This window comes from Mercenaria mercenaria, chromosome 1 (assembly GCF_021730395.1).
Source record: "Mercenaria mercenaria strain notata chromosome 1, MADL_Memer_1, whole genome shotgun sequence".
NCBI lineage: Eukaryota > Metazoa > Mollusca > Bivalvia > Venerida > Veneridae > Mercenaria > Mercenaria mercenaria.
The window spans coordinates 21,087,376-21,104,905 of NC_069361.1; the positions used below are offsets into that span (position 1 = coordinate 21,087,376).

The 17,530-nt window shown below is 35.3% G+C and overlaps 1 protein-coding gene across 1 annotated transcript in view; it reads left to right on the plus strand.

Annotated features, from left to right (window-relative positions):
- Window positions 1–10,786, plus strand: part of LOC123544378 (28S ribosomal protein S5, mitochondrial-like) — a 29,994-nt gene extending 19,208 nt beyond the window's left edge. The window contains exons 6-11 of the mRNA XM_045330455.2: window positions 98–188; window positions 4,472–4,518; window positions 6,113–6,170; window positions 6,824–6,886; window positions 8,646–8,785; window positions 10,134–10,786. Coding sequence (XP_045186390.2) covers window positions 98–188; window positions 4,472–4,518; window positions 6,113–6,170; window positions 6,824–6,886; window positions 8,646–8,785; window positions 10,134–10,457 — 723 coding nt within the window. The 3' untranslated portion in view covers window positions 10,458–10,786. The remainder of the gene's footprint in view (window positions 1–97; window positions 189–4,471; window positions 4,519–6,112; window positions 6,171–6,823; window positions 6,887–8,645; window positions 8,786–10,133) is intronic.
- The last annotated feature ends 6,744 nt before the right edge of the window (window positions 10,787–17,530 follow it).

Here is a 17,530-nt window from a genome sequence, read left to right on the forward strand (position 1 = left end):
TGATTAGTGAGAACAGACAGCTGGTTGCCAGTGGGACTCTGGTTGGATGTCAAGGGCCATCATGGACCTCTTGTCACATACTCCTCTTGCTTTTCAGACTAAAACAGTATCAACTGTAACAGCAAGTCAAGGAAACATAAGAAGTGCCTCAGTTCTTGTTGCGATTGGTAACAGAAAAGGATTATTTGGTAGGTTTTCTTTACCTTGTATTGACAAAAGTTTCTTGCCTACCTAGCTGGGAAAGACAATGTTATACCAGTAGGAGATCACCTTACCTTTTCCCCAGGAAAAAGGTAAGCTACATGTGCACATACTAACATCATGGTTTCATGTCCTATTATGACATAATAGTGCTTGAGCGATTTTTTGTTATAATATCTTTGAAATTATATCTTTGTAATATCAACAGTTGGCACGAAAAATAATCTAACATGACTAAATGAGTAAGGCAGGTGCTTTTCCAACCCTTGGGACAGTGTTGATAAAAAACCTTGCTGGCGCTAGGTTTTCAGTTCCACCCTTCCCCTTGGGTTTGGGAAAACCCTTTCTTACACAGGGAGTCATATAAGATCCTTATAGTTTTTCGATTTAAAATTGGTGAGTGGAACAAGTAAAAAATATGACAAAAGTGGATCCTGCAATTATTTTAAAAGAACAAGAGAGGTTTTCATGAAACTTTGTACCTAGGTATAGAGCAATATTGAGAATATTTACATCATTTTTGGCTCACCTAAACCAAGGGTTCAGAAAGGTGAATGCTCCTGCTTCCATTTTCTTGCCACCACAGTTAAACATCTTCTGCTCTGAAACTAATGTTATCATTTCACCAAAGTTGGTCTGTGCATCTTGGCATGGACCTGTGACTATTCGAAGAACAGTCTAGCTATTCTACTCACCCTGGCGTCGGCGTCACACCTTGGTTAAAGTTTTGCATTCAAGTACATATGGCTATCATTTAAAGGCATATAGCTTTGAAACTTATTTTTTTTCTTTTTCTAGATCAATTACCAACCTCACTAGTCAAGTCCCATATCTCTGACATGTATTTTGGCCAAATTATGCGCCCTTTTCAACTTAGAAAATCCTGGTTTAGGTTTTACATACAAGTTTCTTTCTCCTTAACTAATGCAGATATTGAATTGAAACTTCACAGGTATCTTCAGGGTTATAAATCTAGGTGATAGCATCAAGTCCCATAACTCCGACATGCATTTTGACCAAATTATGCCCCTTTTTAGACTAAGAAAATCCTGGTTAAAGTTTTGCGTGCAAGTACATATAGCTGTTACTTAAAGACATGATAGCTTTGAGCCTTTTTTTTTCTTTTTCTAGGTCAATTACCAACCTCACTGTGTAAAGTCCCATAACTCTGACTTGTATTTTGGACAAATTATGGCCCCTTTTGGGCTTGGAAAATCCTGGTTAAAGTTTTGTGTGCAAGTTACTGTCTCCAAAACTAATGCAGATATTGAATTGAAACTTCACATGTGTCTTTTATGGTTAATAAATTAGGTGATAGCTTCAAGTCCCATAACTCTGACATGCATTTTGGCCAAATTATGCCCCCTTTTGGAATCAGAAATTCCTGGTTAAAGTTTTGCATACAAGTTACTGCAGTCAACATCTTACTTGCGACCACCTCTATTAAGCGATTTTTGTATTAAACGACCAGTCAAAATCCCTCCCAAAGGTTTTCAGTACATAAATTCATTCCATTAAACGACTTTTTTATTAAGCGACTAGCGACCACATAAATGTAGTCCCGACAGGTAAAATATTCGACAAAAGTATCTATTAAGCGACTGGGTGCCAAATTTCTACATAGCATTTCTTCATATGTGTATTTAGCGAGTACGTTTTGCACGTAACTGAATGCAATTAACCTTTGTATCAGTCGAACTGACAAACAATCTACTGAATCTAGCCATAATTTTCACGGTTTGTGGACTTGGAAAAGTGTTCACGATGTTAAAACAGATTTTTAAAGCAAACATATATGTTCATAATAAAAACAGTTACATTAACAGTTGAAAATAACTTTTCTTTTCATCTGACTGAAATTCATTAAGAGACCACTCCATTAAGAGACCACTTCTTATCAGTCCCTTGGGTGGTCTCTTAATACAATGTCTACTGTATTTCCAAAACTAATGAAGATACTGGATTAAAACTCTATAGATATTTTAACATTTAGGGTAATATTCCTGTTTCTGGGACAACAATTTGTATGGTCAAGAACAGGCTGTCTTATGGACAGCTCTTGTTCAGCTAACCTGAGCACATAGAGGTCAGGGTGACCTCTTATGAAAAACTGCAGTTTATCTAACTTTCATCTGCACAAACAACCATTTGACAATTTATGAAACTTGAAACTGCTGTTTTGATTCTGAAATAGTTTCATACATAATATGTCAAATAACATGGCTGCTGGATTCTAAAATTTAAAAAAAAAAAAGACATTGTCTAGACCCCTAATGTATATCCATTTTTAGCTCACCAGAGCACAAACTGCTCAAGGTGAGCTGTTGTGTCCCGTCACTGTCCTTCGTGTGTCAGTGTGTCGTGCATCAACATTTGCCTTGTGAACACTCTAGAGGCCACATTTGTGACCCAATCTTAATGAAACTTGGTCAGAATATTAGTCTTGATGATCTCTAGGTCAAGTTTGAAACTGGGACATGTTAGTTGAAAAACTAGGTCAGTAGGCCAGATCAAAGGAAAAGCTTGTGAACACTCTAGAGGCCAAATTTGTGACCCAATCTTTATGAAACTTGGTCAGAATGTTTGTCTTGATGATCTCTAGTTCAGGTTTGAAACTGAGTCATGTGGGTTCAAAAACTAGGTCAGTAGGCCAGATCAAAGGAAAAGCTTGTGAACAGTCTAGAGGCCACACTTGTGACCAATCTTTATGAAACTTGGTCAGAATGTTTGTCTTGATGATCTCTAGGTCAAGTTCGAAACTGGGTCATGTGGGTATAAAACTAGGTCAGTAGGCCAGATCAAAGGAAAAAAGGAAAAGCTTGTGAACACTCTAGAGGCCACATTTTTGACCCAATCTTTATGAAACTTGATCAGAATGTTGATCTTGATGATCTCTAGATCAAGGTTGAAACTGGGTCATGTGGGGCCAAAAACTAGGTCAGTAGGTCAGATCAAAGGAAAAGCTTGTGAACACTCTAGAGACCACATTTTTGACCTAATCTTTATGAAACTCGGTCAGAATATTAGTCTTGATGATCTCTAGATCAGGTTCGAAACTGGGTAATGTGGGATCAAAAACTTGATCTGTAGGTCACATCAAAGGAAAAGCTTGTGAACACTCTAGTGGTCGCATTTTTGACCTAATCATTATGAAACTTGGTCAGAATATTAGTCTTGATGATCTCTAGGTCAAGTTCAAAACTAGGTCATGTGGGGTCAAAAACTAGGTCAGTAAATCAGATCAAAGGAATAGCTTGTGAACACTCCAGAGACCACATTTGTGACCCTGTCTTTATGAAACTTGATCAGAATGTTAGTATTGATGATCTCTAGGTCAAGTTTGAATCTGGATCATGTTGGGTCAAAAACTAGGTCGGTAGGTCAGATCAATGGAAAAGCTTGTGAACACACTAGAGGCCACATTTGTGACCCAATCTTTATGAAACTTGGTCAGAATGTTAGTCTTGATGATTTCTAGGTCAAGTTCGAAACTGGGTCATGTTGGATTAAAAACTAAGTCACCTGGTCAATCAAAGGAAAAGCTTGTGAACACTTTAGAGGCCACAGTTGTGACCCAATATTTATGAAACTTAGTCAGAAAGTTTGGCTTGATAGTTTCTAGGTCAAGTTTGAAAATGGGTCATGTGGGATCAAAAACTAGGTCACCTGGTCAAATCAAAGGAAAAGCTTGTGAACACTTTAAAGGCCACATTTGTGACTCAATCTTTTTGAAACTTAGTCAGAATGTTTGTCTTAATCATTTCTAGGTCAAATTTGAATCTGGGTCATGTGGGGTCAAAAACTAGGTCACTAGGCCAGATCAAAGGAAAATCTTTTCAACACTCTAGAGACCACAATTTAAGTTTGAAACTCATGAGTATTAGTCAGAATGTTTGTTTTGATAATCTATAGGTCAAGTTCGAATCTGGGTCATGTGGGGTCAAAAACTAGGTCATCAGTCAAATCAAAGGGAAAGCTTGTGAACACTCTAGAGGCCACAGTTGTAATCAAATCTTTATGAAATTAAGTCGGAATGTTTGTCTTGATGATCTTTAGGTCAAGTTCAACTCTGGGTCATGTGGGGTCAAAAACTAGGTCAATAGGCTAGATCAACTCTGGTGAGCAATGTATAGGGCCATCATGACCCTCTTGTTTAAAGTTATTAGGCAGAAATATTTTTTGAATTACTCTTTTCTAAAATTGTTATTTGTTGTAGTTGTAACTTAGATCAGCAATGTAGGGCTGTCATGATCTCCTGTTACAATTGCAGGTATTTCTCTTGGTAGAGGCTCCCATCTAGGTGCTGCAATAAATTCGGTGAGTATACTTTACATTTCCAAAAGATATCAACTGTCAGTATCATCTAGTTACTTTTGTTCATTTTTAGCTCACTTCTGCACAAAGTACTCAAGGTGAGCTATTGTTATACCCCTGTGTCCCTTATTGATCATCTGTCATTAACTATTTTACTCTTGTCAGTAGAGGTCACAGATTTTTTCCAGTCTTAATGAAACTTGGTCAGAATATTTCTGTCTGTAAAAATGCAGATAAGTGTTGAAACTGGGTCATCTTTGTTCAAAAGGTAGGTCACTAGTTCAGATCAAAGAAAAAATTTGTAAACATTTTAGAGGTCACATTTTCTACCTGATCTCAATAAAACTTTGTCAAAATATTTTTCTCTATGACAAGAGAGTGGACACTGTCAATTTCCTGTAATTTTTAAGATTCAAAGGCTCTAACTTGAGAGCAACTGGGGCTATCCAGCTGGATATAGATCTTAGTCAAGATATTATGCTAAAACAAAATTCTGACCAAGCTGGGTAAACATTTGGTAAAAACTGCTTAAGATGGAGAGGGAACAATTCATGGATACTGCTCGAAGTCCTCCTGCTGCCGGTGATCAAATGATAAACATTTACTGAATGACTTGCCTGTCAGTTTTACTATTGTTTTATGATACCGGTATGACATTAGAAAATCATTTCCACAGATTCATTTTGAATTGTTTCACTTATAATTGCTATATACCTTTGTTGAATATAGACAGGTCATATAGTACAAATTTAACCCTTACCCTGTTAAATTTCAATAATGAATTTTGTCCATCTTTCAATTTGGACAATACCATTAACTGTTAAAAGGGTTGCTTACCAAAAAAGATACTGACTGAAAGGCAAACAGTGCAGATCTTGATCAGACTGCATGTAAGGCAGAATAAATCATTTCCAGCATGGTAAGTGTCATGTAGTAATACATTCTGCTTCCAAGGTATATAAAAATCATTATGAAATTCAGGTACTCTGCTATCAACAGGAAGCAATATCAGACAAAATTTTGGGCACCACCTCTGCTGTTTTGTCTACATGTTGTAAAGATCAGATTTTGACTGTGTAGGATTTTCTGAAACTCATTGATAGAAACCACCTACCCTACATTACCCAAATCCCCATTCTCATCCCAACCCCTTCTCCAACAATAAACAAAATAATTTAGAAAAAAGATTACTGTAAAATCATTTAATTTCGTGGGCATAAAATTTTGTGGTTTTGGTCAAAACTGCAATTTCGTGGGGTTGTGAATTCATGGATTTCAAGTTTTGAACATAAAATGAATGGTAATTTACTTGTTCGTTGCGATTTAATTTCGTGGATTGACTCAACCACAAAATCCACGAAAATTAGTCCCCCACGAATATTAATGATTTCACAGTACCTCTTTTAATTCCTTGAGTTTCTTGATACTTTCTCCTAGTATAATACCATATGCCCCACCCCATTAATATGTGGTTTATGCTTGTCTCAATGCACCAGAGATAACAGTCTTTAACTGAACCACCAAAGTTCAACAAAAATGTATTTTTAAATTTATATGATACATAATGTACTAGTAGAGGTCTGTTTTTTCCTTACAGGCAAAAAATAAAGCAACCCAGAAGTTGGTCTATATTGATATATATGATGGTCATACACGTAAGTTCCTAAAGTTTATATAGCTGTAGATTTACATTATATATTAACATTTAGTCAGAGAACTTTTCATAGTAGAAGTCACAGTCACAAAACCCACAAAGGGTAATGACCTGCGAAACTGATGAAATGTATCTAAGTTGTATCAAAATGCATAAAAGTTTGTTTGTTGCTTTGAAACAGACAAAAGTTTCTTAGTTGTTTTGAAACACACTAAGTTTTTTAGTTGCTTTGACACAGACAGAGGTTTCTTAGTTTCATTGAAATAATAAGGGCCTCTGGCTGATTGGTTTAGGTTTCTGATTTCAAACCACTTGCCTGCCATAGCTGAAGGTTCGAAACCTCACTCGAGGTGTAGAGTTCTTCCATGTTAGGAAGTATCTAGCTGGCTTGTGGAAGCTTGGTGATTCTACTTAAGTTCCTGCCTGCGCCTATAATAATACCCAGAAGGGAACCTAGGTCATCCTTCTGCATGAAGCAAAGCTTCCATTTGTTGACTTGAAACAAACAAAGTACAATTTTCATTCAAATCTGTCAAAATATGACAGGAATGAAAAAAAAAAGAACAAGGTGTAGAGTTTGAGGGAGTTGTGTCTATTTTGATTGCTTTTTTTACCTAAGAAAGTCTTAAGTTTGATAAATATTTATCATTACAGCCATGCACAACTTTGCTGAGAAATTTCATGCCACATCAGTGATAGTATACCAAGCACCTAAAGGTAATTTTGTTCTATAACTTTCATTAAACAAGCAAGCCTATCTTAGTTTCAAGTTTATAAAACTCAGCTTGTGGACCAGTCTCAAAGTGCAAACATGCCATTGGTCAGTTTCAAATATGTGCTGAGAAACTACCAGTCAGATGTAAAAGTTCTGATTGAGAGCACTAGCTAATCTTCAGAGATGTTCATACACTGTTCAGATTTCTGAGCTGTACTGCACCAGGTATTGAAATATAACCACCAGAATTCATCGATGACACTAAAATTTCATCAGTTCAAATGCTACAGATTAACCTTTTACTTTAATATGTTATAACCCAGTTTTCTTTTGATCCAACATAAACCATGCACCACATTTTGAAGATGGGTTCTTCATAAAAATTTCAAATGTGTAGTGCTGTATGCAGTATTCTAATATGCTTTTCTCTGTTAAAACACTATTACGCTAGAATGACATCACGTTAACGTGCAGTGACGTCAATGTTTTTGTTGCGGTAATACGTCGTACAAATAATTTCACTCGGGCTTCGCCCTCATGAAATTATTACACCCGACGTATAACCGCCCATCGTGCATAAATAAGTGTTAAAACACTCTTTTGCTATAAATTATTTCTCAATTTTGCCGGCCATTACATTTGCCTTGTAAACATTTAAACAACTTCATCTTACAAACTACTTGATAGATCTTTACCAGTCTTGGTAAAAACATATTCTCATGTTTGTGCTAATGGTTACACTTGACTTCCCTATTCTTGTAAGAGCCTGATCTATCATATTTTCAGATGAATGATTTTCATACTTAAGAGAATTGTTCCATTTAAGGATACAGTGTGTCGTGACTCATAACAAATATTTAATTCTAAAGGTCATAGTCAATTAAGTGTCTTTAGGGACATCATTGCTCTCTTGTTTCTTAAAAATGTCCATGTGCAGAATACATCCTTTTCAACTAATTATTTCTCCCTGTGTTGTCCTGCATATCAGTCTTTCTTTCTATCACAAATCTGTAAAACTACTGGTGGCATTCTTACTTAACTTTTTAGGAAGGTTCACCAGGAAGACATATTTTATGTGTTGTCAGCATTTTCTTTCCTGGTTGAATGATTTTCAACATTGCTTTTGCCAACAGCATAGCATGCTGTTATAAACCTCTTTCTTCAAAAAATATTGTATTAACTTGAGATGTTATTTATAGTGTTAAGAATAACCCATGGCATATTATATAATGTTATGAAAAAATATCAAACTGATCAGGCTCAGAGTTCAAAAACTCAGTAGAGTTTGATAATGAAACTTTATTTGTCATTTATATCAAAATTGCATGTTTAAAAATAGATTTTCAAATAATTTCTATATTCAAGTGACTATCCAGTCTTGGTGGTAAGTTTCAGTTGGAATTTAATCTTGAAGTTATAGTAAAATTTACAGTCAAAATTTCATTCTTGAGCTCAGCTGAGACTGAAAAATGTTTTATGAATATAGGGCCAGGTGTTTTACAGATTACTATCCGTAAAGTGTCTTCAAATTGATGATTGAGAGTGAAAGTGGCTTTATTTAGTACCTGAATGTAAACAAGAAGATAGGCCTTTTTTGCCTCCTCCCCTTGATACAAGAATCTTTATTTATAGTCAGTTATGAATTTAACAATAAACACTAGCTATCAGCTATTTTCTGACAAATCTTGAGCTATCTATAAGAACAGAATTAAATTGTTACACTCTGAAACTAATCTAACCTGAAATGTTTGTATTTTGTAGGTCATGGGTTACGGTGTCATCATGTTCTGAAGATTTTATGCCAGCTGATTGGGATCAAAGATATATACATCAAATCTGAGGGAAATGTCCGAAATTATCTCAATCTTTCTAGGGCTTTCATGACTGGGTTGCTAAGAACAGTAAGTTAACTTAAATACCAGTAGGAACAAACCAGAAATGAAAGGTTAATAACATGATCATTGATAAGCTCACCTGAGCACAAAGGGCTCAAGGTTTGCTGTTGTGATCACACTTTGTTCATCATCTGTCATCCTGTGCCATCAACAATATGACACTCTAGGGGTGAAAATTGTGAATCTTAAGAAACTTGGGCAGAATATTACCGTCAATAAAATCTTAATGTTTTTGTGTTTTTCTTATCATTTTCATAAACTTTTGTAAGAAAGATTATCTTTATCTTACCTACATGTAGGTGGAGTTTGACACTGGGTTCCTGAGGTCTTAAGGTCAAATTATACAAAAATCTTGTAAACTCAGTAGAGGCAACCCTTTTTACTTGATTATCAAAAGTCTATGTCAGAATGTTTGTACATTGAAATATAAGTCATGATCAAAATTTCATGTTGCGAAGTTGGCATTTACCTGTAGAGAACAGGTTTGTACTGGTACAAAATCCAGGATCATTGGTTAGGTTAACTGCCTGCCATTTCATAACTGAAACACTGTTGAAAAATGGCAACAAAACCAAAATAAATGAGGTCAAAAGCTAGGTCACAAGGTGAAATCATAGAAAAATGTTTTTAACACTCCGGAAGCCACATTTCAGATTTAATCTTAAAAAAACTTTGTCAGAATATTAGTCCCTATAAAATCTAGGTCAGATTTAAAACTGGGTTATACGAGATCTTAAACTAGGTTAGCGTTGGTTAAAAAGCTCATTCAGAGCTTCTGTTGTATTGTTATTTCTTGACGCCTTAGAAATCCCTGTATTACCTTAGGTCAGATTGTAAGAAAAAACCTGTTAACACACTATAGGCCACATTTTCTTCTTGATTGTCATAAGTCTTTTGTCAGAATGTTTGCCTGCTTGAAATGTAGGTCAAGTTCAGAGTTGGGTTAACTGAAGTCAAAAACTTGGTCTCTCAGTCAAATCATAGAAAGAAGTTGTTAACAATCTAGAGGCCATGTTTGTCTTAATGGTACTCTTAACTTTGTCAGAATGTAGGTGATATCGTAGAAAAACCTAATTAACACTCTAGAGATCACATTTTCTGCATCATCTTTGTAAAACTTTATCACGCTTGTCTCTTTGAAAACAGAGTCAAGTTCAAAACTTGGTTAGCTGAGGTCTTGAACAAGGTCACTAGGTCAAATCTTAATGTTTTCTCAGTGTATTATATATCTTACTGAGCATTGTTGCTGATGAATACATTTCTTACATCAGATTTCTTTATGATTTTAGTTTATGAAACATTTTCACAGTTTTAGTGTATGGCAACGGTTTTCCATTATATTTTTCTTTTGTAGAGAAATCATCAAGATATTGCAGATGAACTTGGTCATCATATAGTTGAGTATCGTGCAGAAAAAGACAATTATCCATTTATTGTGGCGTCCCCATCAGAAAATGCTAAAACCACAGAGTTCCAAAAAGAAGATGGATTTGAATTTGAGAATTATTGCTTTAACAATAGATTACCACTGAGTAAACCAAGTAAAAAGCCATTTTATTGGAAGTCAGCAGCGTTTAAAAAAAAGCTTGCAAAGGACTATACGCGGAGGAACCAGCCGAAAGCAATGATTAACCGAATGGTTCTTGGACTGCAACCGGAATTTAAAAGATTAAAATGAGTTGAGAAACTGTGAACTCTGTTATTAGAAGAAAGAAATATTCTCAAATATGCATGTAAAAAAACATCCTTGAGAGAGGCCAAAAGTGATCTTCTTCAATTACAAGTTGAAATAAAATGTATATACATGTATTGATATCAGAATCGACATTTGTGGTCAGAGCCAGGTGGTCTCTGGTTGCAGGTTTGACTGTATGAGGGATATAGTAAAATAAATGAGCACGATAACATTACTTATTAATCTTATGAAGAATGATTATTGTAAAATTAAGTATAAAGGTGTGAATATAAATTGTTTGGTACAATTCTTATTAAAGGTTATGAAAAGTTCTTGCCATATATCTTATCCCATTATTATTATCATACCAGATTTATATAGCGCCCTTTCATGATAAACAAGTTCAAAGGCACTTTACATATAGCAAATACAGCCACACAGGGTGTGAAATTCATCCTGTACTAGGACAGACACAGAGCGATCTGACCAGAGGAACAGAGTGAGATAAAGTCCCCAGAACAGATAGAGAAATCATTTTTAGATACAGGCCTGTCCAGCTAACTTAGCCTAGCTCTTTGCGAATAGACAGTCTGGTTCTTTAATGTGCCCATTATATAGCACCAATACACACAAAGCCATCTTTCTTGGGCAGAATCAGCACAGGCCTCTCGGTTAGGTGGGAGACACTTGTGGGCATCTCAGAAATTTCCAGTGCATGGGCCGGGATTGACAGCCCAGCGCATTACCACTAGAGCACCGACCATCCCATTACCATGATGAATTGACATCACTATCTTGGGAAAAGTCTTTGAGGGGTAACATCTTTGGGAATATATGCAGTTAAAAGAAATTTCATTGAATATACATACAGTTGCTCTTGATAAGCCAAAATCTGTCATGATTTGCTATACAAGAAGTTATACACAGCTGTCCAGTCTGTATTTCAACAATCATTGGTGAATGAAAGGTTTTCTTTGAAAGAAAAGCGACTGTTGAACACGACTGATTCTGACCCAATTCAGATACCAACAAAACCCGGTGCTACCTTCTATATTTTAGTTTCCTCAATGCAATAACAAATATTGGTAATCAAGGCCATTGCATCATTTATTGTAGTACCAATCCGTGACTCTAGTTACCTCCCCTGGCGGAAATGAAAGTGATAATTACGCAACGGGTTGGACTACATTTATTGTTGATATACCACATTTCAGAGTTCAAATGCCAAGGCATTTAACCAGAAGGATTTGAGCTACCAGAGCATCTAAACGTAGAACAGTGGTATGTAAAACAACAAACTTTAGGAATACCTTGGTTATTTTCCTTCTAACATGCTTGTAGAAATATTGTGTTAAAATATGCTGATCAATATTCACTGCATGTCATGTGGCATCTTACATCATGATGGTCTCTCACTGGTGTTTATAGATTAATATACAATGATTGATTTCCTTCTTTAACTGAGAAAGGAATCAAGCCATGTAAGAAAATAAGGTTATGTATGCTGTAATTTAAAAATTTCTGACTTAGTTATTGGATTGATGATGTCGAGTCTTAAAACCTGGTTTTTAGTATGGGGTATGTTGTTTTTCTGGTGGGCAGATGGCTTCATACAGATCGTTAGTTATTGTTTTAGCACAGACTTATTGGTCACTAAACTTGGCATGTTGGTAGCTTTTATCAGGACAAAGCTTTGGATATTTTTAGAGGCCACTTAGGTCAAGGACCTAATGGTTTCTACTTGGTGTCTATACTATTGTCACCAAACTTGAGTGTGTAGATAGCTTTAATCGAGACAAAGGTTGGGATTGTTCTTGGGGGGACACTTGGTCAAGGTCACCGTTACTAGAAGTAGAAAAAATAGTTTTTGCTGAACAACTCTAGTTAGGATTGAAATATAGTGATGAAACTTGGTGTGTGGGTAGCTTAAATGGAGATACTTGGTGTGTATTTAGCTTTAAGCACGAAAAAGGTTTGGATTGTATTTGGGGTCACTTGGGTTTAGGAAGGACATTATCAAAAGCAGAAAATGTTCTTGCTTAATATCTATATTTTAGGACTTATTGTCACCAAACTTGGTTTGTAGACAGCTTTTATTGAGACAAAGATTGAATAGGGTTTAAACTTCAATTTGTCCTCAGAATGCATAACTCCAATTTTTTAAGTCCTGGAATGCTGAGATATTGTTGCTGTCTCACAACTTCCAAGCTTTCGTCAGTGGTGGATACACATGATGTAACTATGATAGATTCTCTTTTACAAAGTATCTGATCTCCTACAGGTTATTGCAAAAGCTTCAAATACCTGTTAGATCATGTTTTAAATGAATCACTAAATAAATAGACTTGTGTTACATTAATTATCTAAAGAAATATTGTGAAGTAGAGCTGTTAAAGGTTAATGCTATTAAGATCTTTATAGATGTGAAAATCACAGGAGTTTTGTTCATTCAGACATTTAGAAAATTTGGTGAGGCATATAGTATTACATAAAAGATATGAAAATCATAGGAGTTTTGTTCATTCATTTAGAAAATTTGGTGAGGCATATACATAAATGAAAAAAATATTTTGCGGAGTTGATCACCATTTCTTAGCCTCAAATTTCAAACATTATTTGAAAACAAAATAAAAACTGCTGGACTTGTATTTGGTTTTTTTTACAAACTCCTTTTTTATTAAAAGAAGAAAACATGTTACACTGTCAGTCTCATTTTTTCTTGTTCATCTTAGCATCAAATACTATACAAGTTTCTTTCAGAGGTCTCGAATAAGAGCAAGTTACACATACTTTGTTGTTGTGTCAAAAATTTGTGAAATTTGGGAAATCGCAGTAATATAATGCAAAAATCAATCTGTCTTCCTGGGCACAAAAATACATATGATTTATATAACAACTTCTGCAATAACAATTTTATAAACCGCATAAAATAGCAATCTGAGAAAATGATTTGCTCTTAGAAAGTGAAAAACAACTGCACATTCAGAAAACTAAGTGGATCTTGAAACTTGCTGCAAATACTAGTTTGTGTCTTACTTCAGCCTGCTGTCTAGTTCATAAAGTTTACATAATGTTTTTCACTAGAGTCATTTGCTGTACCTTCTGCCAAAGCACCAAGTATGTACATACCTATTTTTAGCTCACCTGAGCATTGCTCAGGTGAGTTTTTCTGATCGCTCGATGTCTGTCGTCTGTCAACATTTAGCTTGTGTATGCGATAGAGGCTGTATTTTTCAACTGATCTTCATGAAACTTGGTCAGAATGATTACCTTGATAAAATCTAGGCCGAGTTCGAAAAGGGGTCATCTGGGGTCAAAAACTAGGTCATTAGGTCGAATCAAAGAAAAACCTTGTGTATGTGCTAGAGGCTGTATTTTTCAACTGATCTTCATGAAACTTGAGTTTGAATATGAGTCATTTGGGGTCAAAAAGTAGGTCACTAGGTCAAATCAAAGAAAAACCTTGTGTATGCGATAGAGGCTGTATTTTTCCATTAATCTTCATGAATTTTGGTCTGAATGATTACCTTGATGAAATGTAGGCCGAGTTCGAAAAAGGGTCATCTTGGGTCAAAAACTAGGTCACTAGGTCAAATCAAAGAAAAACCTTGTGTATGCGATAGAAGCTGTATTTTTCAATTAATCTTCATGAATTTTGGTCTGAATGATTACCTTGATGAAATCTAGGCCGAGTTTGAAAAGGGGTCATCTGGGGTCAAAAACTAGGTCACTAGGTCAAATCAAAGAAAAACCTTGTGTATGCAATAGAGGCTGTATTTTCCAATTAATCTTCATGAATTTTGGTCAGAATGATAACCTTGATAAAATCCAGGCCGAGTTACAAAAGGGGCCAGCTGGGGTCAAAAACTAGGTCACTAGGTCAAATCAAAGAAAAACCTTGTGTATGAGCTAGAGGCTGTATTTTACAATTAATCTTCATGAATTTTGGTCAGGGTGATTGCCTTGATGAAATCTAAGTCAAGTTTGAATATGGGTCATCTTGGGTCAAAAAGTAGGTCACTAGGTCAGATCAAAGGAAAACCTTGTGTATGCCATATAGGCTGTATTTTTCAATTAATCTTCATGAATTTTGGTCAGAATGATTGCCTTGATGAAATCTAGATCGAGTTTGAATATGGGTCATTTGGGGTCAAAAAGTAGGTCACTAGGTCAGATCAAAGAAAAAGCTTGTATATGTGATAGAAGCTGTATTTTTCAACTAATCTTCATGAATTTTGGTCAGAATGATATCCTTGATGAAATCTAGGCCAATTTGAAAAAAGGATCATATAGGATCAAAAATTAGTTCACTAGGTCAAATCAAAGAAAAACCTTGTGTATGCAATAGAGGCTGTATTTTTCATTTGATCTTCATCCCAGATAACCTATATTTGAACTTGACCTATATTTCATCAATGCAATTATTCTGACCAAATTTTATGTGGGGTCAAATACTAGATCACTAGGTCAAATCACAGAAAATACTCACTTATACTCAAGATTTTAGCTCCAATTTTAATGACAATTGGTCAGAATATTTATTTCCATGAAATCACTAGGTCGAACATGTTTACACTGTTATTTTATGTTATGGTGTGTTTCTCAGGTGAGCGACCTAGGGCCATCTTGGCCCTCTTGTGTTCATGAGGTTTTCATTTTTACACGAGCATTTGTGTGTGTTTACATTTTTTCATGCCTTTTGTTACCGTAACAAGTATAAGTGACTCGCCCAGCTTCCTTAAGTTCTTTTGCACTCACCTATGTCTTTGTGCACGTGCCATAGCTCTACCTGTTCTTTGAACAGTCACACTAAATAGCTTGGACCGACGTACTAAAATTAAACTTTGTCCATTGGTAGCTTATAGAACAAGAGCTGTCAAAGAAGAAAACACTCCACTATTTCGATGCTGGATAGGGAAACTGGGCACATCTGAGGAAGTTGGAGCTGTCACTGGAGTGTTAAATGACTACAATGGTGGATGAAGATATTGCACAATAGCTTGGGTCTGAGTCAAAAATATTAAGTAATAAGAGAGATAAAGATAAAGTGTATCAAAACACTAAATAAGTATAGTTCTAAGCAAAAAGGGGGCATAATTCATAAAATATTGGTGCCAGAAAGCAATAAAATTTCATGAATTATGTCATCTTTTTACTCTGAAGCACTTTAAGTCTGTGTTATTTCATAATGGTTCTGATAGTTGTTCCATATCTTCAACACATCATATGACACAAAGTATATAACCCTGGCACCAATGTTTCATGAATTATTACCCCTTTTTATTAGCTCCACTATTCAGAGAATAGGGGGGCTATACTACTCGCCCTGGCGTCAGCGTCAGTGTGACCCTTCTTGGTTAAAGTTTTGCAGCAACCTTTGTTTTTCTGTCATATCTTTCTTACTTTTGCTTATATCTTACTATAACTTCACATAAACATTGTCCAGTATACAAACAATGTATGTGTAGGGGCTGAGCCCATTATACCCAAGGTCAAGGTCACCAAGCTGTTATACTTAGATTATTTTTAAGGTGTAAAGTTTTTCAGCAACCTTTGTTTTTCTGTCATATCTTTGTTAATATTGCTTATATCTTACTGTAACTTCACATAAACATTGTCCAGTATGCAAACAAAGTATGTGTAGGGACTGGGTTCATTATACCCAAGGTCAAGGTCACCAAGGTGTTATTCTTGGGTTATTTTTAAGGTTAAAGTTTTTTGGCAACCTTTGTTTTTCTGTCATATTTTTGTTACTATGCTTATATCTTACTGTAACTTCACATAAACATTGTCCAGTATGCAAACAAAGTATGTACAGGGACTGGGCCCATTTTATCCAAGGTCAAGGTCACCAAGGTCTTATACTTAGGTTATTTTTAAGGTTAAAGTTTTTCGGCAACCTTTGTTTTTCTGTCATAACTTTGTTACTTTTGCTTATATCTTACTGTCAGTTCTCATAAAATTGTCCAGTAGCTGGGCCCATTATACCCAAGGTCAAGGTCACAAAGGAATTATACCTGGAATTATTTTCATGTTAAATTTTTTCGAAAGCTTTATTAATAGACATATCTTTGGTACTTTAAAAGATAATGACTTGAAATTAAAAAAAAAATTGTTTATAATCATCATCTGCATGTGTGGTTACATACCCCATAACTCTAATTGTATTTTTGACAGAATTATGCCCCTTTTGTACTTAAACTTTTTTTGCAATCTTCGCTTTCTGGATATTACTTTAATGCAATATAAGATAAAGACTTGAAACTTAAAATGTATCTTTATCACCATCATCTGCATGTGTGGTAACAATCCCCATAACTCTGATTTGTATTTTTGACCAAATTATGCCCCTTTTATACTTAAATATTTTTAACAAACTTTGTTTTCTGGACATAACTTTGGTACTATATAAGATAATGACTTGAAACTCAAAATATATCTTTACCAGCATCATCTGCATTTGTTGTAACAATCCTAATAACTCTAATTTGTGTAATTGATGGAATTATGCCCCTTGGTGTATCTTCCTCTTATAGTAGAGGTCTCTTATTCAGGCATATATTCATTTTACTGTCAAATCCCCAAATAGTGGAGCGCGCTGTCTTACGGACAGCTCTTGTTTAGAATTTCAAGCTAAAAGTTTTGATTTCTATTTCTTTTATTACTTCCGCTAAGTAGATTTTATTTAGGCTCACAATAGTTGCTCCATATAAATAACCGTTCGTATGTCAGTCACCCATATTTCATGAATAATGCCTCTTTTACTTGGAATTTCAGGTTGTTAAAGTTTTGGTGCACTGTCACTCTCATCTCTGTTATTACTGAAAAGATCTGTTTTAAACTTTAAATGGTTCTCATATATCACCACCAACATCATATTACACAAGGTCTGTAACTCTGTCTCAAATATTTCCTGTACTAATAGCTCTCCCTGGACAAAGTTCAACTGAGCTGAAACTGGCAGTTTATCACTGATACTATGAGGAAGATGTGCAAGTGCAGAATTAATAATCATAGCCATTTTCAACAAATTGCTGCATGCCAATAATATCATGGAGATAAGGTATAACACATCC